General features: G+C 35.7%; 10 protein-coding genes across 10 annotated transcripts; 6 read left to right on the plus strand and 4 right to left on the minus strand.

Annotated features, from left to right (window-relative positions):
• Window positions 1–86: 86 nt before the first annotated feature.
• Window positions 87–772, plus strand: SAPINGB_P005438 (uncharacterized protein; the record flags this gene model as incomplete). Its single annotated transcript, XM_032000152.1, has 2 exons — window positions 87–575; window positions 644–772. The coding sequence occupies 2 exons, from the start codon at window positions 87–89 to the stop codon at window positions 770–772; spliced, it is 618 nt and encodes a 205-aa protein (XP_031856043.1).
• A 103-nt stretch (window positions 773–875) lies between these two features.
• On the minus strand, window positions 876–5150 carry SAPINGB_P005439 (uncharacterized protein; the record flags this gene model as incomplete). Its single annotated transcript, XM_032000153.1, has 4 exons — window positions 876–4727; window positions 4777–4845; window positions 4906–5019; window positions 5067–5150. The coding sequence occupies 4 exons, from the start codon at window positions 5148–5150 to the stop codon at window positions 876–878; spliced, it is 4119 nt and encodes a 1372-aa protein (XP_031856044.1).
• A 449-nt stretch (window positions 5151–5599) lies between these two features.
• SAPINGB_P005440 (uncharacterized protein) lies at window positions 5600–6130 on the minus strand (the record flags this gene model as incomplete). The annotated part of the gene is made up of 1 exon (XM_032000154.1): window positions 5600–6130. One exon carries the CDS (start codon window positions 6128–6130, stop codon window positions 5600–5602), a length of 531 nt encoding a protein of 176 aa, XP_031856045.1.
• A 3529-nt stretch (window positions 6131–9659) lies between these two features.
• SAPINGB_P005441 (uncharacterized protein) lies at window positions 9660–10158 on the plus strand (the record flags this gene model as incomplete). Its single annotated transcript, XM_032000155.1, has 3 exons — window positions 9660–9829; window positions 9902–9922; window positions 9984–10158. 3 exons carry the CDS (start codon window positions 9660–9662, stop codon window positions 10156–10158), a joined length of 366 nt encoding a protein of 121 aa, XP_031856046.1.
• A 260-nt stretch (window positions 10159–10418) lies between these two features.
• SAPINGB_P005442 (uncharacterized protein) lies at window positions 10419–12033 on the minus strand (the record flags this gene model as incomplete). Its single annotated transcript, XM_032000156.1, has 3 exons — window positions 10419–10491; window positions 10537–11599; window positions 11676–12033. The coding sequence occupies 3 exons, from the start codon at window positions 12031–12033 to the stop codon at window positions 10419–10421; spliced, it is 1494 nt and encodes a 497-aa protein (XP_031856047.1).
• Window positions 12034–12920: 887 nt separating this feature from the next.
• Window positions 12921–14876, plus strand: SAPINGB_P005443 (uncharacterized protein; the record flags this gene model as incomplete). The annotated part of the gene is made up of 1 exon (XM_032000157.1): window positions 12921–14876. The coding sequence occupies one exon, from the start codon at window positions 12921–12923 to the stop codon at window positions 14874–14876; it is 1956 nt and encodes a 651-aa protein (XP_031856048.1).
• A 698-nt stretch (window positions 14877–15574) lies between these two features.
• SAPINGB_P005444 (uncharacterized protein) lies at window positions 15575–19323 on the plus strand (the record flags this gene model as incomplete). Its single annotated transcript, XM_032000158.1, has 2 exons — window positions 15575–17123; window positions 17168–19323. The coding sequence occupies 2 exons, from the start codon at window positions 15575–15577 to the stop codon at window positions 19321–19323; spliced, it is 3705 nt and encodes a 1234-aa protein (XP_031856049.1).
• A 152-nt stretch (window positions 19324–19475) lies between these two features.
• SAPINGB_P005445 (uncharacterized protein) lies at window positions 19476–20624 on the minus strand (the record flags this gene model as incomplete). The annotated part of the gene is made up of 1 exon (XM_032000159.1): window positions 19476–20624. The coding sequence occupies one exon, from the start codon at window positions 20622–20624 to the stop codon at window positions 19476–19478; it is 1149 nt and encodes a 382-aa protein (XP_031856050.1).
• A 787-nt stretch (window positions 20625–21411) lies between these two features.
• Window positions 21412–23850, plus strand: SAPINGB_P005446 (uncharacterized protein; the record flags this gene model as incomplete). The annotated part of the gene is made up of 6 exons (XM_032000160.1): window positions 21412–21675; window positions 21735–21801; window positions 21866–22116; window positions 22357–22657; window positions 22723–22870; window positions 23280–23850. 6 exons carry the CDS (start codon window positions 21412–21414, stop codon window positions 23848–23850), a joined length of 1602 nt encoding a protein of 533 aa, XP_031856051.1.
• A 223-nt stretch (window positions 23851–24073) lies between these two features.
• SAPINGB_P005447 (uncharacterized protein) lies at window positions 24074–25330 on the plus strand (the record flags this gene model as incomplete). Its single annotated transcript, XM_032000161.1, has 3 exons — window positions 24074–24146; window positions 24285–24461; window positions 24705–25330. 3 exons carry the CDS (start codon window positions 24074–24076, stop codon window positions 25328–25330), a joined length of 876 nt encoding a protein of 291 aa, XP_031856052.1.
• Window positions 25331–25535: the final 205 nt, after the last annotated feature.

Consider the following 25535-nt stretch of genomic DNA (forward strand, 5'->3'; position numbering starts at 1 on the left):
CATCTGACTATTTGAAAAAGTATTGAGCTTTTTTTTGCATACAATCGATCCCACTTGTCCAGTTCTTATAAGAAACCTTAAGCAAAATGAAAATTGAAGAAATTCCTCAAGAAACCGAAACGCCCGTCGTAGCTTCGAAAGAATCAACTTCACCTGAAGTTGATAATTCACCTGAAACTATAGCAAAAGAGCGTGCAGAGCAGGCTTCTTTACCCTACATTTGGCGTCAAACTTTACAAGACGTAACTATCACTATTCCATTACCTACGGGAACGCGCGCTCGTGATTTAGCTGTGGTTATTGGTAAAAAGTCAATATCAGCAGCTTTGAAAAAAACAGGTAGTGAACCTTATATAAATGGTGATCTTTTCAATAATGTTCAAACAGAAGAATCGACCTGGTCTGTTGTTGATCAAAAAGAACTTGTCATAACTCTTGAGAAGATCAACCAATCTGAATGGTGGCCCCATGTTGTTACTAGCGCACCGAAAATTGACGTTCGCCGCATTGAACCAGAAAATTCTAAGTTAAGCGATCTAGACGATGATACAAGAGCCATGGTAGAAAAAATGATGGTGAGTATATAATCTTTTTTTTTGACATTGGTATCATTATTGGTACACTTGGCTTACTTTATTTTTAGTTTGATCAACGACAAAAGCAAATGGGCATGCCGACTAGTGAAGAGCAAAGAAAGCTTAACATTTTGGAGAATTTCAAAAAACAACATCCAGAGCTCGATTTTAGCAATGCCAATATTGATCTAAAATGATTTAATTTGTAAAAAAAAGATTGTATTAATTTATATTTAACCATTTTATTTGCTGTTTACTAATATATTTCGCGTTAATAATGAGATTTATTTTTCTTCTGTCTTAAAAACCAAATTTAAAAGCACTCATATCAGGTTCTTTGAACGCAACAGCGGGTGCTGGCTTAAAATTTTTGAAAGGGTTATTCTCATTGGATTCCGTTTTAGTTCCACCGTCATTCCCTTGACCAGTTGCTGTTCCATTTGATACTTCGGGTAATGGAGCTGCTGCTGCCGCCGCAAACGCTGCCATGGCTGCTGCATTTCCTCCAAATAAGGAGTTTCTTCGAGCTGCAACTGCTTCTCGAAGCTTTTTATTGTCAAGTATAGATCCACTTTGTGAATTCAATAACGAGATATTTGGCGAATCTTTTTGGTCAATGGGGGTAGTTGCAATAGATGTTGGCACAGTGATTTTTCCTAACAAAGCAGCTTTATCCAGTATAAAAGTCCAATTTGTCACTAATGCCAATGCCAGAATATCGCATCCCATTCGCCTGTATATGCTCGCTGTCTTAAGAACAAAGTTAAATTCATCTCGAGGCTTTAGTTGAACAGCACCAAGTAAATTCTTAAGGTTTTGTTTGCGAAGGTTTCGATAAAGCATTATCAAAACTGGATCGTCAACCAAAAACGACTTGTTGTCAAGAACTTGGCAGTCTTCTTTTGCCATTTGAATTGAATCTTGACATTTATCCAAGATTTCCCGTGGAGATTTGACAAGTGCTTGAATGGATGATTCACGATCACCTAGCCTCCAAAAGGCCCAGCTAGTAGTCCAGCGATCTCCTTCCAGCACAGCCTTTGGTAAAACATAACGCTGTAAAAGTCCTTTAAAAGCTTCATGGTCATCACCCCCATAAACTCGTGCAATTGCAATTGCAAGTGGTATATCATTCATATCTTTGGCGATGACATTAACAGCCTCTCGAAGAGAGTCGCCTAGCAAAAAGAAAGCTGCAGCATATTCAAACCGATGTTTTCCTAACAAAGCGTACGCATTTTTTTGTGCAGTTATTTTATACTTCTCAGTATTAAAATCATTTGCAAGAAGTTTCATGGTTTTTACTTGTTCTTTATGCCAAGATGCAGTTCTCCAAAGACCCAAAAGCACTTGTTTTTTCTTCAGTGCAAAATAATATAAAGAGCACTTGGTGGGGTCTCTGTTATTTTGAATGAAATGGTTTCGGGCAAGAAGCTCAAATACTTCACGAAGTTTATCTGTCCTAAGCCAATAAGCCATACCAGTGTCTCTGGCGACAGGCCACATAAATTTAGTATCAGAATTTCCTTTAATGAGATCAAAAAGAATATCTTGCGATTCACTGTGAAGAGCCCAGTTGAAATCTCTAATATTCATTGACTCTTGGACGCCTCTATGAATTAAAAACAGTCTGTACCCAAGAAGAAATTTGATACCATTTGCGTCAATAGAACGCAAATTTTCTTGAACTTTTGCAACCCCTTCGATTACACTTGCAAGAGTTATCTGTTGATGTTGGGTTAAAAAAGGCAAAGATACTTTTTGAAGCCATTCTTGCAGCTGCTCGGCGACAGAAGAATCAAATTTTTGGAGGTCATCAATCGAGGATGTGGGAACTGCTGAAAAATGCTCCTTTTTCTCTGTCTTCTCTTTCATGAGATCCAAGACCTTTTCTGGTTCAAGATCTAAATTGCTTGAAATATCAATGACATTATTGTCTAAAACAACTCCAAATTTGATTTTTTGTAAAAGAAGAACTAATATCCATTTAACCATATCAAGTTTGTCCGCGAATAAGCACTGGATTAAAAATTGAGGATGATAAACCGGTAAAGGGCCATTAAGAATTGCGCAAACTTCAAATAGGCCATTGTGATGAGTTGTTTGTTTCGATTTATCTCGAGTAGAACCCGTCAATATTTTGGTATTAGTATCGGTAATATGAACTTCGGGATCAGTGATGAAAAACTGGTTACCAGCACCAATAGCCAAACTACCTCCATATAGCCATATCGAATCACCAATTCCATGAGTGGTATACATAGAAATATCGATTTTTTTAACTGGTGTCCAGCATGGAGTTTTGTTGGTATAATCAAAACGAAGTTGTGAATAAAGAATAACTTCAGAAGAAAGACCAACAGCCAAAATCCCTTGAGAATCCGGAGTTCCAGTCCAATCTAAATCTGATATGGGAGATTCAAATCGCTGCTCAAATTCAAGCATTTGATTTTTCATGTCCCAAATGCTTAAATTGAAAGAGGTAGAGCATGTAATTGCAACTTTGTTAATCGAAGAAACTTCTACTCTCGATGCATTTTGTATTCCAGTTTCAACTAAGTCGATTTCTAACCACTCAACTTCATCTTTAGACAAGCATGCCGACCAACTTCTAAATACTCCAGAAGGGGACATTGTAGCAAAGACAACATTTTGGCTAGGTTCCTTGCTGTAGTTCAATGTAGCATTCCAGCTCACTGGGTCTACTCTAACAGCAGTTAACATATCATCTTCTAATGGAAGTTTGAAAGTGCCTAAATCTTTAATCATATCTCCATTATCAGTATTTTGGGAGTTGCTCTTGGGTAAGGATATCTTCCAAAGATGACCGGTTTTATCAGGGTAAATGGCAACAACTCCATGTCCATCAAGTACATTTTCACTTCCAGGTAATGCAAATAGCAATATGGCTTCTTGCTTAGATCTTAAAGGTTTTTCAGATATTTTAGAAGCATTGAAACGTTTGCAGTCCCATAAGCAAATACTGTCTTGTAAAATAGTCAAAAGATAATCACCGTTCCCCAAAATAGTTGCTCTCTTAATAGATTTGTTTGCATCAGTAAGAACAAGCGAACACCGTTGCAGAGTAACTGAACCTTCAAGCTTATGTATTTTCCAAACATAATTCTCGTTAAATCTGCTAATAGAGAGCAAATGTTGACCATTAGCTGTTCTAAAAAGTCGTTGCACTGATTTGTTATGACCTGTAAGGATTGCATTAAGTGACCAATGTTTTTTGGTAACTGTGGGATCAAGCATTCTATCAATGAAAGCAGTATAATGTAAAAGAACACCACGATAATCGTGAACTATGATCGAAATATCTTTTAGTCGGGTGTCATTGGCGTCTTTAGTGAAAGTGGAGTTAAAAAATGAAAAAAAAGTCAAATGTCTTGCATCGCTGGGAAATCTTGAAGGTAGGTTGAGATCTTTTACAAAAGGTTTGATGGAAACGCTTTTATCATGCTTGTGGCCCAAATTTTCGACGGTATAGACATCCATCTTATTTTCTTCTGTTAAAATAACACATAAATCTGGCGAGATCTGTGCCAAATCTGTAATTCGTTTTATGGATGAACTTGGAACATCATGTGAACGAATGATGGCATTTTCAATTCCTTTTGCTAGGTCACCATTATCAAGCATAAATGCAAATCTTCTCAGTTTTGGATCATGGTCTATCCCTTGAAATAAATCAATCTCACAGCAAAGGTTTAAGGTAGATGATTCGCACACATCAGTTGGTTGCCAAACGCGAAGATAATTGTCACCGCAAGATGTATATAATGTGTTTGCAATCGATTGGTTGGGATATAGTGACTGGCGCCAACGTAAAGTAGTGACAATGTCCTTATGAGGAAGATATGTGAAATCAAAATCTAAGTTGTCATGATCAAATGATAGGCGATTCCATATTTTGACATTTTGGTCATAAAATCCAATTGAAGCAACAAAAGAGCTATCGGGAGAAAAAATTGCTGTATGAACTTGAGTTGATAATTCACGAGACCATAGTTTTTTGCAGTCTGTTTCTTTTACATCCCAAAGGTTTAAGTATTTGGAGCCAGTCAAAAGCTCGTGTTGAGTTCCCCAAGAAAGACTGGTAATAATGCCTTGACTTTTTTCGTTAGAAAACTCTATTAGTTTATCCCACTGTAAATGTTAGATTTTAATAATATTAATGAAAGGGGTTGTTTCTTACTTTTGGAGGTTTGTCAAATCTCTTTGTTGGGGCATATATCTGAACAGAATTTTCCTGTGACACAGCAAGCTAGAGCAGGTTAGTGGTGCTTCGTTTCTTTCGAGTCAAATATCAAAATGCAAAGCATACCCAGCCAGATTCTCTATCAATGGAAATAGAGATACCATCGGAGTTGAGATAAATAGTTTGAATGAGGTAAGATGTATCTTGTAAAATTATTAAGTTGTTTCCGGAACAGTAAGCCTACACATAATTAATAATTGAGATTAAAAAAAAAAAAATGGACATACTAAAATTCTGTTTCCATCCCAATTGACGGTACAGACAGAGTTAGGATATCTGTTAGGCTCTCCAGGTAGAAAGCTAATAGTCATTCTTGTTTTCAAGAAATTTAAAATACTTTATATTTGTTAAAAATTAATCAGTTGATGAATGAATGTTTAGTTTATGTGAAAAAAAAAAATAAGGTGATGATGATAGTTATTGATAAATTTAAGTGGTGTATGTGTTGTACGACACGTACTGCAAAATAATAGAAGCGATAGACATTTTTGCTACTAGATGCTTTAAGCCAAACAAAAAACAGTATAAAGGAATACAACTTGTTTTTAGCTCTCTCAAAAGTGATGATATTTTTTTACCTATGTCTTTTACAAATATGTAATATCTTATATAATCCATCAAATAACCATTCGACAACCTTCTCTAAAAGCTTTTGCAATTATGATGTCAAAAAGTTAATAATTTAACAAGGATATTGACACAATCTCTGCCAAGTTGCTCTTGGCTTAGTTAAAGTAATAAGAATTTAGAACAGTTTTCATTAAAAGTATGCTGGGGAATATAAAACAGGTAGATTTTTATGATCGTCTTGCCATAAAGTCAAGATACTCATTATTTCTGTATCTAGGTCTTTCGCTTCCGAAAACCTATTTGCAAGATCAAGAATACCTCGAGCACCAACATAGGCTTCTTCGTGGTTATCTTTAATTTCAACATTGATAACATGCACTAGTTTATTGATGTTGGCACCTCTATTCATTAGATCATAACAGACAGCATCAAAACATCGTTCTTCACATGTGAAAACTACGTCAAATATCCTTTTATGTTCAATCCAACGCTCAGGATGATCTTTAATCTTGCGATTTCGATCAAGCATCGTCAATACACCATTTGCTGTATATAGTCGTATATCCTTTTTGGATAGGTCGTTGTACATGGTTTTATATGGTGTACCAAACGAATAGGTATTTGGACGGTCTATACTGGACCCTGGTAAACGAACAGCAGAACCAGTTCCATAAGATTCAACAATGTAGCCGGCCTTCTTTAATACCCGATGAGCTTCCATTGATCTATTTTGGTTTGAAGCACATACGGTGCAAAAGCGAAGATCTTTATTGGCTGACATGTTCAAAAAACAAAAGTTTAATAAAAAATTCTGTTGAAATAATAGAATGGGGAAGTAGTATGGTGGCGATAAGACGTTACTCGCTCGCATTTTTTTTCAAAAAAACCCTTACCTTTAGCTATTTTAAATGAAAAACGAACCAAAAACGAACCACATAGTCGGAACTATCCTTATCCATATTTTTTTTGATTTTCAAAAATCCCGGGCAAAACTAAATACTCAAAAAAAAAATCTAAGAAAAATATAGATAAATATGAGCTTTGTAGATTGGTACTTTTTTGAAAAAAAAAAAAAAAAACACATAATTGTGTTTAATAAGTAATTTTTATCAAACCATCTAATATTAATAATTTAGGGGAATTATTAAACCGAATTTTTGAAAATTTGCGATAATACAAAATTATAACTAGTCAAGTAAAAAAAACATATCTTTTGTATTTTAAACTCACTTAATTATGTGATCATTAATACCATATTTTGAAAATTTATCTTATCTTGAAATAATTTTAATTAAACAGAGAGTTTAAAAAACTGCAAATAGATTAGAGATTAAAAGTTATTTAACAATTCAATCCTCATGGTATATTTAGATTTTGCAAGCATATGATAAGAAAATTTTTCAAGAATTTTTATTATTGAAATCATCATTTTAAAAATATTCCATTGCAATGTAACTTCAATTACGACTATTGATTAGATCAACCTTAAAAATCTAACATCTGTTAAGGATACTTTACAATTGAACTCATAATTACAAAGATACAGCCTGCAAACAGTTTAAGCTTGAAAATTTTTCTAATGAAATTCATTATGCCTATGGTTCTGTTTAAGAAAAATTTCAACGTTTAAGTAACCATGTTTTTTTTTTTTTTTTGAAGGGTTTTAAACTAAGAATTAGTTGAAAAGAATAGCCATTTACATATCATAAGCACTGACTTGTTTCATTAAAAAATATCCAAAATGCACCAAATGACTAAAGTAAAAATAATTAAATCTTTAGAAAAATAGTTAAATATCTAGTAAAAAATGGCTATCTTAATGAAATTCAAGCCAGTTCAGCCAGATAAATTTACAATTTATAATTAGCAAAAGTATTGACACAAAATGCCAAAAATGAAGCTATTATTATTTAGTCTAATAGATATATATATTATCTATTTTAATAACAAATGTTTATTTTTTAAGCGAAATTTCCGTAATGATTAGCAGATTTACGGTATTTTGAAAGACTTTTCATTTTGCAACGCTGTCGAATCAATTTAATCGAACAAATATGCTAATTTTTTTTTCAAAAGATCTCTGATGACATAATCCTGTGGGGAGAACAAAGTTTACTACTCTTAGTCTATTTAGCTTGTATGCAGAAAACAGCCGCTTTTACCCAAGTCTAGAATGCAGTGGCTTAGAAATGCTAAATTTTGACCAATTTTTATTCATCCATTATAAATATTTCAAACCCATTTATCAAAATATTTGTAAGAATTTAGTGACGTGAAAACCCATTCACCAACTGATTTTCCAATCTAGGAGTTAACCAAAAATATACACATGTTGATTTAATTAAGTTATAACTTAAATAATTATTTATGAACGTAAATGTCTTAATACACACTCCCCCTGAATTATAAATTGTAAATACTTGCCATATCATCTGAATACCGAGTATATTGATTTTTATAAAAAGCTAATAGAATTAAGAGATTTAGTTTCAGTGTTTTGAGAAGCAACGAAAGTATGTCAAAATCAAAAAATCAAAAATCACAAGGCAAAACAAAAAATAGGTAAATCACCAGTTTCCTTGATAAAAGGTAATAATGGGGGCCCATAATCATATTTTTCTTCAATTGCAAAATAATCGAACTTTTTCCATGAGCTTACCAAGAAAAACAAATGGGTCCATCTTAATTAATTTGTATCTATTAAAATACTAGTTGCCTAAACTGAAGCCGCCTTTGTTTTTTTTTAATAGCAATGCCAAGTAAAGTATCAATAGTACGACAAGTTCGTATCCTCTTAAATCTTCAAAAACTTCGGAGCGCTTTTAATCTCAAATTCCGTAGGTTTAAACAAAATCCTGATTAGAAAACCGTCATTCAAGTCTCATTTTTGAATTTATCTAGACAGCAATTTCTAGGAACTTAGCATATAATTTCTTATTTTTTTTTTAAAAAAAGTTATTGAAACTCTCACATTAACAAAAATATAGGCAACTGCAGCTCTACATTATGATAATTGAATCAATTAAAATGATAGCATCAATTGAAAAACTGATTAGTGTCTAAGCCTTTCAAAATGAAAAATTTAACTTTATGTTTATAAAAGAGTGATTGACTTATTTAACGCTTGCCCAGCATGATTTTATACTGTTTTTGAATGGTTTAATAATTATAATTATAATTATATAGCCTGAGAAGCCCATCTAATAAGCAAAAGAATATTAAAGGTTTTTTGATGTCCAAAAAAATATTTACTTGATTAGATGAATTTTTTTTATTAAATCTTTAATAGTAAAGACATCACAACTTAGTCAAATGATCGTTCTATCGTTAGAAAGCAAAGAGAGAAAACATAAATATAAAACTATGAAGCTTAAAACAACTTTGAGATTCTATACATTGAAAAAAAAAACCCCCAGAAATGATGCTCTTTGAAAGAAAAAGAAAAAGAAATATGCATGTTAAAGTGACATGAGAGTAAGGCAAAATTCAAAGCCAAGGAAAACTAAACACTGGGTTTACAAAATTTAAAGCAATTTCAATTGTATGAAAATGATAATCCCTAGTCAAGTTCTTGGGTTTTGAATCGATGAAAAAAAGGGTTAGGTTTTTTATCTATGAAAAAATCTATTTATATCTGAAGCTGCAAAAAAAAAAAGTATGAAAATAACGGCTGAAAAGGAATGGTGGGTTTTAAGCCTAAGACTAAGCGTGAGCGAGCCGATCCGATTGTAAAAGTACTTATCCGAGAGTATGCCCACATAGTCGGGTATCATGGAGACAAGATAATTTTGCCAATTACTACAATAAAGGTTTGTTAATAATAAAATCTATAAAGAAAACTTATTAAATATTTTTTTGATAACTTCAAATTTTGGAGTTTTTATTAATTGATGGCAAAGTAAACATTTAAGACTGACTTTTTTTTTGTGTTTCTCTTTCAAGTGACTTAAGAATGGTGACGAAGAAAAACGATTCTTGCAATGCCAACTTCTGTTACAATGTTTAAAATAAAATGCTATATAATTAAACATAACCATGTTTATTATAACATTAGTTAAACTGGATTTAGTTGTATTATCACGTGAATAACACATGATTTTTTTTTTTTCCAAACATTTTCTTCCAGTTTTTTCTAACAGGTCAAAGACCGAAATTCGCCTTCCTTTTTTTTTTTTTTTCAATAAAGCTAAATAAATATCTTTATAGATCAACCGCATCACCATTGACTATCTAACAACAAAAATAAAAATATGCCTTCCAGTTGCAAAGATTTGAAAAATGCTGTTGCGATTTGCTTACAGCGATCCCCTTGTGTTATGATTGATAGAAACACTCCAAAACAATGTATTGAAACTGAAGAACTGCGACGCGAACTTCCAGAAAAATGTCGACTTCAACTAGCATCATTTTATAAGTGCAAGTATGTCTAATCTATTTTCTTGATTTGAAATTCATTTTGATATGTTGTTATTAACATTGATAATTAATTTAGACACGGACTTGTGGATATGAGGTGAGTTAAATTATTTGGCATATAATAAATCAAGAAAAAGAAATATTAATATAATTTTTAGAAAACGATTTCGTGGAAATGCACCACTTTCTACAGGCCGTTACGATGCAGAACTTGCCAGATTATCATCTGGAAATTTTAACGTTGAAGAAGAACAAGCCAAACTTGAAACTCCACTTACAGTGAAAAGCCATGCTTCAGGAATAAAACCTACAGATAGAACTAAGGAAGCTTAACCAGTTATTTGGACATTTCAGAATGTCTGAGCACATCATATGTTTGGGTTTTCCCATTTTTTTGTTTTTATTATTCTCGTCATTATCATTTTGTTTTTATTTTTGAATCATAAGTTTTCTTTCTCATTCTCTCTGTAAATGAATTTTTTATTTAAAATTGTATATAATCCCCCCTCATGAATCACACATCTATCCTTATACTAACACAAAAGGACTGTCCCCCTCTTTTTATTTTATTATTATCCTTTTTTTTTTTGTACTCATCTAGTTTGGTACTGTTGTCCAAGGGTCAAAATTGAACTTATTAACTCGTCAATAGAATCGCTAGTCACACTAAAAAAATGTTAGAAAGATAAAAAAAGAATGATAAACACATACATTGGTGAGTTAACCACAACTCTGAAAAATTCACCGCGACTATCTTTTCCATGTTCAGGTGCATAATCAACCAAGAATTTTCCCGTTTCATGTAATCTCTTAGCAATAAATCGTGTTGCATTGGTATTTTCATTGGGAATTTCAGATAATACGCCATTTGGAGCATAATAAAAGCATATTTGAAGGAATGGTGGAGGAAATTCCGAAACCAAAACTAATTCGTTTTTACTAAGAACTTGTTCAGCAAGGTATTTAGAGAGACTAATCGCATAGTCAATGCGATCACGGTATCCTTGAGTTCCAAACCATCTCCAACCAAGATAAAGCTTAACAGCATCGGGACGACGACCACAGCCCATAGTCCCATCTGCCAAATCGTAATTTTCTTCAGACGAAAAATTGTTATGGAAAAGATAAGGAGCTTGCAAAGAGTTAGCCTCTTGCAAAACTCGCTGGTCAGGAAATAATAAAAAGGAGCAAGTAGCAGGAACGCCCAAAGCTTTATGAGGGTTAACCGTGATGCTGTTAGCCCTTTCTGAACCACTCAGCTTATATCTGTATTTTTCTGAAAAAGCGATGTTTCCTCCCCATGATCCATCTATGTGAAACCATAAGCCATATTTTTCAGCAATATCAGCAATAGCATTAAAGTCGTCAAAAGTTCCGTAGACCGTAGTTCCTGCTGTAGCATTAACATAAAGAGGAGTAAATCCATTTTCTTTTGCTTGAATGATTTTTTTTTCAAGGTCTTCGGGTATCATTCGCCCATCTTTAGTGACGCTGACGCGAATTACAGCATCTGATCCAAAACCGCAGAATATGGCAGCTTTCTCTATACTATAATGAGCATGTGAGCTAGCGAAAATGACAAACTTATGACTTCCATTGCCATATCGTTTTGTTTCAGGGTATAACTTGCTTCGAGCAGTAGTCAAACTTGTAGAATTAGAATAGGATCCACCAGGGAAAGTAAGACCTCCAGAATAAGGACTACTGAATCCAAACAATTTAGCATATTCATGAGATGTTTTCTTTTCAATTATAGTTAAAGCAGGAGAAACGGCTAAGAAAATTGTTAAAAAGTTTTTTCAAAAAAAAAAAAAAAAAAAAAAAAAAAAAGAAAAAGAAAGATTACTTACTAAAGACATGCGAATTAGTGTTAAGAATAGAGAGAAGCAAATCGGATGCAATACCAACTGGGTTTGTTGATGCGTAAAGTTTATCCATGAATCCCTTATTCCAGGTAACAACGGAGTGATTCAAAATATTATCTACTTGATCAAAGAGGTCTTGTAGACCTTGTCCTTCTTCCGGAACATTGAACAATTTAACTAAATTATGCGGGGTTTGTGGTGTTCCAACAGAACCGTCTTCTGAATCGGCTTTGGTCACATATGTTAAAATTTTCTGAGTAAGAGTTTCCAAGATCAATTCAAGATCTTGAACTCTGTTGGACTCCAGGTTGGTTTGTATAGGTCTCTGAGCAGTTGTCACCATTATTCTAAGAGATATTTGCTGAGAATCGGGATGCAGAAAAATTTCCTAGAAAAAAAATTTTTTTTTACCAATCAAATTTAAATTGATGCACACCTAAAAAAAATATGACTCAAATATTTAGTGTGCAGAGTGCGATCCAGAAATAAAAAGTGGGGATGTAGGATCTTAGATCAGTAGTAACCTAGTAAGAAAAATTATGAGTGTGTAATCAGTCAAAATTGATCTGGTCCAACTTAGAAACGAAGATTTAAAAAAGAGTGGGAAAAATGATAATCAATTAAGATCAAGACTTTAATTTAAGGATATTTAAGGATATTTAGAAAGATAAAAGTTTTTTTATTATTTTATTATTTTTCTTAACTCTTAATTCTTTATTTTTTATTTTAATTTTATTTTAATTTTTATTGTACCGTTTAAAACGAAATTTCATCATCGGCTTTGACATTGTGAAAGCAAAATTACTTATTATATAAGCTTACAAACACAGTGTTTGGATTAGTTATTTCACCTGCTCTAGATTACCTAATATATTACATACGTTTTAGGGTCCCAAAGAATTTTAAATTGATACAGTTACATTAACTTATTAATTATGTAACTATAATGTAACTATATAAACTTTTTTTATTTTTATAATTCGTGTCACAAAAGTCTATATTTTTCTAGAATCATCCAGTGATTTCTATGCGGCTTTCAAAAGACCTTAACGGGTCTGTTGAAAGGCCATCACAAATCTCGCAAAAAGTTATATAAAGGGGATGGATCGCTCTCAATCACTTTTTCTCTTTCCCTTTCTCTTTCTTTTTTTTTTTTACTTCAATATTTCTAAATTAAATAATCAATCAATCTTTAACTAAAGATTTAATATAATAATACATCGAAAAACAATGAGCAAAGCTATTGGCATTGATCTTGGTACCACATACTCCTGTGTGGCCCACTTCGCTAACGACCGTGTCGAAATTATCGCCAACGACCAAGGTAACCGTACTACCCCATCGTTTGTCGCTTTCACCGACACTGAGCGCCTGATTGGTGATGCCGCCAAGAACCAGGCTGCTATGAACCCTGAAAACACAGTCTTTGACGCTAAGCGATTAATTGGTCGCAAGTTCACTGACAATGAGGTTCAGACTGATATCAAGCACTTCCCCTTTAAGGTTATCGACAAGAATGGCAAGCCCGCCATTGAGGTCCAATTCAAGGGTGAGACTAAGGTTTTCCAGCCTGAGGAAATCTCTTCTATGGTCCTCACCAAGATGAAGGAGACTGCTGAGAGTTTCCTTGGCACCAAGGTTTCTGATGCCGTCATAACTGTCCCCGCTTACTTCAACGACTCTCAAAGACAAGCCACCAAGGATGCTGGTTTGATTGCTGGTCTTAACGTTCTCCGTATCATTAACGAGCCTACTGCCGCTGCTATTGCCTACGGTCTCGACAAGGGCGCCAAGGAGGAGCGCAAGGTTCTTATTTTCGATCTTGGTGGTGGTACTTTCGATGTCTCCCTCTTGACCATTGAGGATGGCATTTTCGAAGTCAATGCTACTGCTGGTGACACTCACTTGGGTGGTGAGGATTTCGACAACAGATTGGTCAACCACTTCATTGCTGAGTTCAAGCGCAAGAACAAGAAGGATCTTTCTTCTAACCAGCGTGCTCTTAGACGTCTGAGAACTGCCTGTGAGCGTGCTAAGCGCACTCTTTCTTCTTCTGCTCAGACCTCTATCGAGATTGACTCTCTCTACGAGGGTATCGATTTCTACACTTCCATCACCCGTGCCAGATTCGAGGAGCTCTGTGGTGATCTTTTCAGATCTACCCTTGAGCCCGTCGAGAAGGTTCTCCGTGATGCCAAGATTGACAAGTCTCAGGTCCATGACATTGTCCTTGTTGGTGGTTCTACCCGTATCCCCAAGGTCCAGAAGCTTGTTTCTGACTTCTTCAACGGCAAGGAGCCTTCCAAGGCTATCAACCCTGATGAGGCTGTTGCCTACGGTGCTGCTGTCCAGGCTGCCATCCTTTCTGGTGATACTTCTTCTTCCAAGACCCAGGATCTGTTGCTTCTCGATGTTGCTCCTCTTTCCCTTGGTATCGAGACTGCTGGCGGTGTCATGACCAAGCTCATTCCCCGTAACTCTACCATTCCTACCAAGAAGTCTGAGACCTTCTCTACCTACGCTGACAACCAGCCTGGTGTTCTTATCCAGGTGTACGAGGGTGAGCGTGCTCAGACCAAGGACAACAACCTTCTCGGTAAGTTCGAGCTTTCTGGCATTCCTCCTGCTCCTCGTGGTGTTCCTCAGATTGAGGTTACCTTCGACATTGATGCCAATGGTATCCTGAACGTCTCTGCCGTCGAGAAGGGCACTGGTAAGAGCAGCAAGATTACCATCACCAACGACAAGGGCCGTCTTTCTAAGGAAGACATTGAGCGCATGGTTTCCGAGGCTGAGAAGTACAAGGATGAAGACGAGAAGGAGGCTGGTCGTATTGCTGCCAAGAACGGTCTTGAGTCTTATGCTTACTCTCTTAAGAACACAGTCTCTGAGGAGAAGTTCAAGGAGAAGGTTTCTGAGAGCGACCGTGAGAAGCTTGAGAAGCAGATCACTGAGACTATTGAGTGGCTTGACAGCAACCACACTGCCACTACTGAGGAGTTCACTGACAAGCAGAAGGAGCTTGAGGGTGTTGCTAACCCCATCATGACCACCTTCTACCAGGGTGAGGGTGGTGCTCCCGGCGGTGTTCCCGGTGGCTTCCCCGGTGCTGGACCTAGCGCTGGACCTAGCGCTGGACCTAGTGCTGGTGAGGGTAGCGGCCCCACTGTCGAGGAGGTCGACTAAATATAGACTAAAATTTGTAAATATTCCATTAATTTTTAATTTTTTTTATTGAAGTCCTTTGAGCCTTGATTACTTTGAACTATGACAAATACCTGCTTCTTTTATATAATTCAGATTCTCTCTTGGGAAAAGGAATTTCTACTTCTTTCCATAAGCAATTACTACTAAAAAAGTTTTTGATTTGCAGCTTTTTGCTAAGATTCAAAAAGAAATAGGGTTATTACAATAACTGAAACCTCAGGTAAGATGTTTTTTTATGTCGTCGTGATTGTCTTTATTTGATTCCTTCGTAAAAATAGTTTATTGGATGTTTTTTAAGATTTTAATCTGACTGGGTTTTATTACACCCTCTTGGAGACATGTTTTTATCTAAACCCAGTTTCTTTTTTTTTGTCAGATAAAATTTGTACTTGACAATATCTTCAAATTCTTCATTATGAATTAAAATCTTTTTAAAATAAAAATATTTACTTGAAAATTTGGCTTCAGCTTAATTAAAGTTGCTAAAGCTGCATTACTAATTCTAATAAACCGCTGCTTTAAGTCTATGGTATCAAGAAACCTTACATAAGCCTAATATCACATTATTTTTATATTTTTTTTTAGCAAAAATCACCATAAATTTATTTAAAAAAATGTTCATTTTTTTTTAAATACAACAAACCAATTCACTCAACAGTTGATTGATTTTCTTAAAAATGTCGGATGATGAGCCTCTTATAGAAGAGGCTTCTTCACATGACATATTAAAAAATAATAAATTACATTCTGTTCCAGCAAATATTTTTAACGAAAAACATGACGACACCAATGAAACTTCTGAAAAAACTTCTGCTAATCCAGAGAACGAATTAGGAATGATTGAAACATGGTCTATGGACCAAGATCAGCTAGAAAGGGATTTCGTTGAAAAAGCTGATAGAGCTATTATTGAGCGAGAAAATGAACTTGATCAAAAGCGCCTTGATAAGACTATTCTTAACAAGGAACACCATTTACGACACATCCAGCGCCTTGAAGAAAAGCTATATAACTCTAGGACTAAAATCAGCGAAAAAGAAAAAATTCGAAAAGACATCGATAAACTTGAAAATGTTGATATAAAAGCTCTTGACAATGATATTAAAGATATTCAACAACGCATGAAGCAAAGAGAAAACACCTCGGCTGGCCAAACACAAAATGCAGATGGTCAATCTGGAAGACATACCGGAGAAAGTGAACATGACTATCTTGTAAGAACTGGCAAAATAACTCCTTTTTCATCAACATTTATGGGGAACCCAAATCTTGAAAATGTTATCAACAATACTACTGAGTCTGGAATGACTCATCAAAAACTTCGGCTTCCAGGGCTCGAGCTCGAACAGATCTCGGATGATGATGAGAGCGACGGTGGCTCATTTACCGACAAAACTTTTCCTGCTAAGTCAAAACTGAAGAAAGGAAGGAATATAGATGATAATGATGATTATGAACCTATTAGTTCTAGTAATACCGAAGATGAAGATGAAGATGAAAATGAAAATGAAAATGAGAGTAATTATGAATTAAGTGATGTCGAGACATCTTCAGTAAAAAAGCGAAAAGCCAAAGCACCTAGACCAAAAAAAATCAAGCCTAATTCGACTGAATTAGAAAAAATAGAAGATCTAGATGATGGTGATATTAATGTTTATAAGAAGCGATTAGCAAGTTGGGTAAACAAGCGACAGCGATACAGAAAAAAGTTTAACCAGAAAAAAGGTATAATCGAGGATACTGATGATACAAAACTAGAGTGGATGAAGCCCCATCCTTTGCACAAGGATTTTAATCTTGACGGCGAGTTCAAAGTTCCGGGTGATATTTACACAAGTTTATTTGATTACCAAAAAACTGGAGTTCAATGGCAATGGGAGCTTTACTGCCAAAATGTGGGGGGTATTATTGGTGATGAAATGGGTTTAGGTAAAACTATTCAAATTGTTTCTTTCATTGCTAGTCTTCATTACAGTGGTTTGTTAACAAAACCTGCAATCATTGTGTGCCCAGCCACGGTTATGAAACAATGGGTAAACGAATTTCACCGATGGTGGCCACCTCTTCGAGTGGTTATTTTACACTCAATTGGATCTGGTATGGACTTAAAGAAGGAAGAAACTTTTGAAGATTCTTTAGAGAATTCAGAAAATGGATCATTAAGCTTAAATTCTCTTAGACGCATGAAAGGGGCACAGGCAATGGTTAATAGTATTGTCAAAGATGGTAAGCTATACATGGTTTTTTTTAGATGAAACTAACAATCATAGGGCATGTCATAATAACGACGTATGTTGGCTTAAGAGTTTATGGTAACTTATTACAACCGCAAGAATGGGGATATTGTGTACTTGATGAAGGGCATAAGATTCGAAATCCAAACTCTGATATTTCTTTAGCAGCAAAGGGTCTCAGAACGTCTCATAGAATCATCCTTTCTGGAACACCAATACAGAATAATCTCACTGAACTATGGAGTCTTTTCGATTTTGTTTTTCCGGGGAAACTAGGAACATTACCTGTTTTTCAGTCAGAATTTTCTCTTCCAATTAACATGGGTGGTTATGCCAATGCCACTAATGTCCAAGTTCAAACCGCATATAAATGTGCGGTCATTCTTCGCGATTTGATATCTCCCTATCTTTTAAGAAGAATGAAAGTTGACGTTGCAGCAGATTTACCAAAGAAAACTGAAAAAGTTTTATTTTGCAAGCTTACAAAAGTTCAAAAGGATGCATATTTGGCATTTTTAAAATCTAATGAGTTAAAATCCATTCTTGAAGGAAAACGGAAGGTTCTTTTTGGCATTGATATTTTGAGAAAGATTTGCAATCACCCAGACTTAGCTGACCGAGATAAACTTGCTAATGACCCTGGATACAAATATGGAGCTCCTGAGAAATCTGGAAAGATGCAAGTTATTAAGGCTCTTGTAGAGCTTTGGAAAACTCAAGGCCATCGGACTCTCCTTTTTTGCCAAACAAGACAAATGATGGATCTTTTAAATTCATTTTTGATAAAGTTAAATATCAAGTTTTTACGAATGGACGGCACTACACCTATAGCGCAGCGCCAAAATCTTGTTGACACTTTTAATGAAGACGAATCATACCACTTGTTTTTGTTGACCACTCGTGTTGGAGGTTTAGGTGTTAATCTGACGGGTGCTGACCGAGTAATTATATTTGATCCTGATTGGAATCCATCGACAGATGTGCAGGCCAGAGAGAGAGCCTGGCGTCTTGGACAAAAGAAGGAAGTTTCGATATATCGACTAATGACAGCAGGAACCATAGAGGAAAAGATTTATCACCGACAAATTTTCAAGCAGTTTTTGACAAACAAAATCTTGCAGGATCCTAAACAGCGCAGGTTCTTTAAAATGAATGATTTGCATGATCTTTTTACTCTGGACGAATCTGAAGACCGTGATACTGAAACAGGAAGAATGTTTCTAGGAACAGAAAAACGGATTGCTAAATCAAGCAGTCCTCCAGAAGTCGAATCATCCAAAACATCTTTACCTCCGAAACCAGCTCCTCATAACGATACCGAAAACGCTGATGGCGATGATTTTATGAAAGTAGCTAGCATGAGTGGTGTGGCGGGGCTTGAAGATTATCATAATAATGAATCTGAAAAACAAGCAAACATTGTCGAAGACGACGATTCTAACAGCTCTAAAGAACCAAATACTGAGGATGATCGGTTTATGGAGGGTCTTTTGGCTAACTCTGGTGTTTATAGTACTTTAAAGCATGACTCGATCATGTCCGAAAATCACCCAGAAAAAGTACTTGTAGACCGTGAAGCCTCGCGAATGGCTAGGCATGCAGCTGAGGCATTGCGTGCTTCTCGCCGCATTGCAAGAAAGGCCGAAATTGGTGTCCCTACTTGGACAGGTAAATTTGGGGAAGCTGGACGACAAATAAGCAATCGCCCAAGTCCGCAACCTGTATCTAAAATCGGTGCAGCCATAAGTGAGAATCCTGCTCATCCAAATGCTATTACATCTGCTAGTCGACGTGCCAAAGCAATTCAGAAAAATACAGGAAGTGTTGTTGATACTGCTACAAACATATCTACGGGAATTCGTGGCAGTAAAACCTCTCGATCACTTCTTCAAGGTTTACGTCAAAAACGTGATTTGGAGCGGGGACCGGGACTAAATACATCTCAAGTACCGGCTGCTTTAATAACCAAAGATGATGATGTGGAAAACGATGGATTAAATAACATTAAGCTTGTACGGAAGTTTCTAGCGCAGGCGCCCGGAAACTGCGCAACGTCACGGGACATTATCACCAACTGCGGAATTGCCATGTCTGGAGTCCAGGACGTTGCTAATGTACGTGAGATGCTCAAGCAAATTGCAACTTGGAATAAAGCATCTGGAACATGGACTCTAAAATACGAGTTAAATTGATTAAGAATAGAGTATATTTTTTATGTAGACAAATGTGAAGTCACTATCTAACATCTTATCAGAACTTTGGATATTTTTTATCAAGTGCCCGAATACCGTGCTATCCGATGCGTTTATTTTTTTTTTTTTTTTTTTTTTTTTTTGACTTAAGGCTATGCAGATGTTGAGTGTGGTGTCGCTGATGGAATCGTATTTGCAGATGAAGGAATAATACTAGAATCAGCAGTAGTCGAATTATTTGCTATAACTGGAGTGGAATCGGATATCGAATCTGAAGTTGGGCTCGAACTGGTGGAACTAGCTTCCTTATTTTGTTTTTCCCGAGCTGTGCTACGGGCGTAGCGATCATTAGACACTGATAAAAAGGATGAAGTACACAGGTTATCCTGGCGTTCCCATGAATTATCATACATCTCACTGGTTTCTCTGTGAGCTAAAAACCGGTTGATTCTTTCCTCCTTGGAGAAGCCAAACCCATAATTTGTGAGAGCAAGGGACAAATCGTGAAATGTTTTTCTAGAGGTTTCTTTGCGAACTTCAACAGCATTTGTTGCATGATTCATAAGAAAGCTAAATTGAATAGCACCGACAGCTAAGGAGCCAATAAGAAGATACAAAACCATTTTTTTGTGAGCTTCCCATTGGGATTTTTGATACGCAGGATCCTGCTGCTGCATATGTTGGCGATAGTCATTGTGAAAGGCAGCCCAGCTGTCATCCTCATATGTGATATTGGTCTTATATCTTGTAGCGCGGCTAAAGTCACGACCATAGACGTTTTTTGAGCGGGATCTTGGCGAATCCTCCCAGCCCTTGTTGAAAAGATCAAAATCACGGCGTTTCGCGTCGTCTTTTAAGATATCGTAAGCAGCAACGATCTTTTTGAAACGATCTTCTTTAAGTTCTGGCGTCAGACTATCATGTAATCCGTCTGAGGCAAGAGTCGCATCAGGATGATAGATCTTAGCAAATTTATGAAATGTTTTTTTGATGAACTTTTTATCAATTTTGGTGCCTTGGGAAATATGAAAGATCTCATATGGTGTGGGGTGTTGGACGGTAGGCCAAGAAACATTAATAGGTGGCTCCTCAGAAGGAGCTTCGCTAGAAGAAGCAGTGGCATAACTCCGCTTTGACAGTGTTGGACCGCAGTACCATTTTATATTTTCAGATTTTGAAGAGATCAAACCAGCGCGAAAGCATGGCCGGTACTTCCGTGCGGTTGAAGTTTTAGAAAACAGTGGAGTGGGATGTAAAGAGCATCCTTTTCGTAGAAATGAAGATGGAATCCGATAAGACATAATTAGCTTTTTTGTAGGGTAGCGATTTTTTTATGTGATATACAATAATATACCAGTGGTTTTATATAAAAAGAGAAAATCAATAACAGAAACCAAAAGAAAAGCTTAACAAACGTTGAAATTTTTATTTAGCGGGGGTCGATGGTCAGCAGTTGAGAGAAGCTTTGGGGGCTCGCGCAACAAAAATGGGTAGAGGGGAATGGGGTTTGGGATATCCCGTATGGGAGGTTTAAAGACCCGTAAAATAATGTTTATTCAAAAGTGTAGAAAAAAAATTTTTTGTTACGAGGGAATTTCAACACATTTATAATTATAATACAAGAGCATCACGCTACAAAACCCCCAACCTCTAAAATACCATTATCTATATTTCTCATTTTTATGCTCATTTTTCAATGATTCTGGACAATCTTTTTTTATCTTGAGAAGTTTTAATTGCTAGTTTTGGCTGTTTTATTTTTTGCACTGCAAGCCGAAACTACCAGCCGTATTACACCGAGACGGACCAAATATTAGATCACGTGAAATCATAGATATGCTTTTTGAGGTAGGGTAACTCAAAGCCGGTACGTTACCTACCTAAGGCTCGTAATAAACCTAACTGTTTTCTACCCGCCAACCCCACAAAGACATATCGATTAAAAATTACATCTCAAGTGTTTTGAATATTCTCAGTTGTAGCTTTTTTTTTTTTTTTTGATTCATTTCTAAATCTTTTATAGGCTTTATCAATTCACTCTTTGTTCTGCTTTTTTTTTTCTTTATTCCATACACACTTATCTTTTTAATGTCGCACTCCCATCATGACTCGACGTCCGTGGTCAGGACTCACTACGATGACATTCAATTTGCAATTGATAGCAGATACAAAGTTACACGCGTACTAGGGAAAGGTACATATGGTGTGGTTTGTTTAGCATATGAAGCCAACGACAATAGCAACCGTAAAATTGCAATCAAAAAAGTCATGAAGATCTTTACCAATGAGACTCTAGTCAAGAGGGCTATGCGCGAGCTTAAACTAATGCGCCACTTTAGAGGCCATAGAAACGTATCCCTATTTCAATTTATAATATTTTTGCCTTTATATTTGATTTAACATTTTTTTAGATTATTTCTTTGTTTGACTTAGATATGGTCAAACATGCTCCATATGATGGCTTGTATTGCTACCAAGGTATGCTCTTTTTTGTTTCAAAAATTTTTAGAAAACAATTATTAACTAATTATCCTTCTGATAGAACTTATGGACTTGGATTTGGCCCGAGTTATCCAAGGCCCAATTGAATTAACGGATTTTCATGTTCAAAGTATTACCTACCAGATACTTTGTGGAGTTAAATACATCCACTCGGCTCGCGTTATTCATCGTGACTTGAAACCTGGAAATATTCTTGTTAATTCTCAAGGGGTAGTCAAAATTTGTGACTTTGGTCTTGCTCGTGGAATCAACGAAGATACAGAGAGTGAACGTATTAAAATCACACGCTATGTGGCAACCAGATGGTATCGTGCACCAGAGCTTATTATCAGCATGAAAAACTATTCCACTGCTAGTATATCACTTATTTTATTTTATTTTTTTGAATTTGCTGATGTTTCAATTTGACTAACTTCTTTTTTTTTTTCAGTTGACATGTGGTCGGTCGGTTGCATCATTTGCGAATTACTTGGAAGAAAGCCAATATTTAAAGGAAGAGATCATCTAACGCAGCTAACCGCGATAACTCAGGTTCTGGGTACTCCTCCAAAAGACCTGGTTATTCGTATTGCCTCGGTCTATGCCTGGGACTATTTTGCTGCATCTGTTCAATACCCCAAAATTCCCTTTGGAGAACTTTACCCAATGGCAAACAATGGCGCACTTGATTTAATCGAACTGCTTCTTCAATTTGATCCTTCAGTCCGTCCCTCAGCTGTTGATTGTTTGAACCATTCATATTTTAACTTTGTCCGGTCTATTGAAGATGAACCTGTGTCTAAAGAATATTTTGATTTTTCTTTTGAAAAATTAAGTAATACGGAACTTGAAGGTATGAAATGGAAAGGAAAAAAAAAGTTTTTTTGTTGGATTTTATATATCTAACTTCATTTTTAGTGGAACTAAGAGAAGAGGTCAAATCGTTTAGAAAAGAAGTGCGCAACGAACCTTATACCCCAACTAACTATACCCGTGGTAAACGCTCGAGTGGGGCTCGTAGTAGTCAGTCACAGTATCACTACCAGCCTCGTACTCAATTTGCCAAGTACTAAAAAGGAGGAAAAAAATTCCTTATTTTTCAAATCAAATACTGTATTTCGATCAAGTAACCATTATGTATACCTAGATAATCAATAGTAAACATATTGAGTCTTTTTTTTAAAGATATTAGTTTTAACAAAAAAAAAAAGAATTAACTCCGATGCGGGGAGTCGAACCCCGGTTTCCACGGTGAGAGCGTGAGGTGATAACCGTTACACTACATCGGAATTGAATAAATAAAATATTTTTATTTGTTTATTTAAATCTATTCAAGAAATAAAGGTAAAAAGCGACCTCTGTATTTGGACTAAAAAATGGAATAAATATTTGTCTAGTTTAGAAGGAAATGACATTTGGAAGATTTTGAAGTATATTAATCCAAAAAGCAATGATACCATTATACCACAAATTAGAAAAGAAGATGGAACTCTCACTACTACTGTTGACGAAAAAAGACATGAAATATGGAAGGCACTTCTACCTGAAATTGATCATGGTCTTGATAGAGAGTTTGAAATTGATGACGATTCTCGATGGCCAAAATTAGAGCTTGATGAAGTTGACTCTGCATTGGCTGATACCCCAAATGATAAAGCTCCAGGAGACGATGGAATTACTGGCAAAGTTTTAAAGATGGCATGGCTAAATAAAGACTTTAAGGAAAGGTTTTTCAAGCTTCTCCAAGCTTGTGTGAAGTTTGGATACCACCCAAAAGTCTGGAGACATGGCATTATTGTTGTTATACCTAAACCTAAGAAACCTGACTATTCAATGCCAAGAGCATACCGACCAATTTCCTTACTTAAGATTCCATCTAAAGTACTGGAAAAAATTATACAAAAAAGAATGACCAAGCTTACAACACACTTACTTCCACCAGAGCAATATGGGGGAAAACAAGGTTATTGTGCTACTGATGCTGTTTTGGAACTTGTCCAAAGAATTGAAACTAGTAAAGAAAAAAATTTCAGCTATGCTCATTGATATTCAAGGAGCTTTTGATAATGTTAATAGAAATATATTGGCACACACAATGGAGGATATGAAACTACCCAAAGCACTTATAAACTGGACGTACCAATTTGTAAGTGAAAGAGAAGCTAGTATGCTCATGGACCGAAGAAAAGGATCAGTGCAAAAAATTAGTACTGGAATTCCGCAAGGTTCACCTATTTCACCACTACTTTTTTTGATATATTCCACACCAATGTATCATGCCATTAAAGAATGGGGTGGAACTCCTTTTGGCTTTATTGATGATGTGACTATTACCGTTGAAGGTAAAATTGAAGAAAATACCAAAAGCTTAAGCAACATATTAGAAAAATGTTGTAATTGGGCTAAATCAAAGATGACCAAAATTGATTTGGGTGATAAATTGGGTTTTATTCATTTTACAAAAAATGTGAAACCTAAAGATGAAAAAGTGCAACTTACTTTACCTAATGGAGAACTTCGTGAACCCCAGAAGGAAGTTAAATTGCTTGGAATTACTTTGAACAATCTGCTTGATTTTAAATTTCATATTTTGAATAAAATCAATAAAGCAAGAAAAGCTGTTGGTGCTATTTGGCATCTTGGAGGCGTGCATAAAGGTATGCGAGGGTCTGCAGTCAGATCACTGTATATTGCTTGAGTGAGACCAATTGTCGAATATGGCTTAGAAATTTGGCATCATAAAATCTTGAAAGGAGAAATCCACAAGTTGGAAGTGATGCAGAACATGGCTTTAAGAAGAATTGTTGGTGCTTATCGCACAACTCCTATTGCGGTACTACAAAAGGAAGCTGGTATTATGCCATATAGTATTAGGCTAAAATTTATGGTGGCATGAAAAGCTATTCGTTTACACCTAAATATTAGCAAAACTAATCCTATTAATGGTCATTTGTTAACATTGATTGAGAAATCTCCAATTGCAAAGCTAACCACGCTTTACATGTTGGCGAAAGATGATAGAGACTATATGATTAAAAAGGATGAAAAACGAAAATGCAAGAGGGTTGAACCTCTTACACTGAAACAACAACAAAATCAGACGATTGGAATTTTGAAGAAACAAGCAATGGAAGAATGGCAAGAAATGTATTGGAACAGCAGTAAGGATCTGTGGTATCATAATATCACAGTGGAGTCGAAATGTACTGATAATCTTTCCAAAATGGTCACGGGAGTGATCATGAAGAAAGATAGTCGAAGGATCTTGAGTAATATTACTCAATTTCGCACAGGCCATGGCAACTTTGGCGCATGGTTTAAAAAGTTTGGAATTGAAAAGGATAGTTACAACTGCAAATGTGGAGAGCTGGAAACAGTTCATCACATTTTAGCTGAGTGTCCTTTGCTTGAAGAGGAAAGAAAAGGACTGAAACGGATATCTCCAGAGATGGACATGTCGACTCTCTTAAACAGTTTAACTGGCTTACAAGAGATTGTAAGCTTTATCTCTGCTTGGAGGGATTAAGAAATACAATTACAGCGTTGATGAAGACAAGTGGAGATAGGTTGGGAAGGTTTGGTTATTTTTAACCCCCTGTTCCTCGTAAGCTGGCATCAGGACTTATTTTCGGGCTGTTGGAGATGCAATGTTGAAGGCAAAATTAAAAGTTTATTACCAAAATGAAAAGATATATAGTATGGACAAGAAGGATAGCGCAGATGCTGATGTT

The sequence above is a fragment of the Magnusiomyces paraingens genome, assembly GCF_902498895.1.
Source record: "Magnusiomyces paraingens strain CBS 517.90 genome assembly, contig: contig4, whole genome shotgun sequence".
In the NCBI taxonomy this organism is placed as follows: domain Eukaryota; kingdom Fungi; phylum Ascomycota; class Dipodascomycetes; order Dipodascales; family Dipodascaceae; genus Magnusiomyces; species Magnusiomyces paraingens.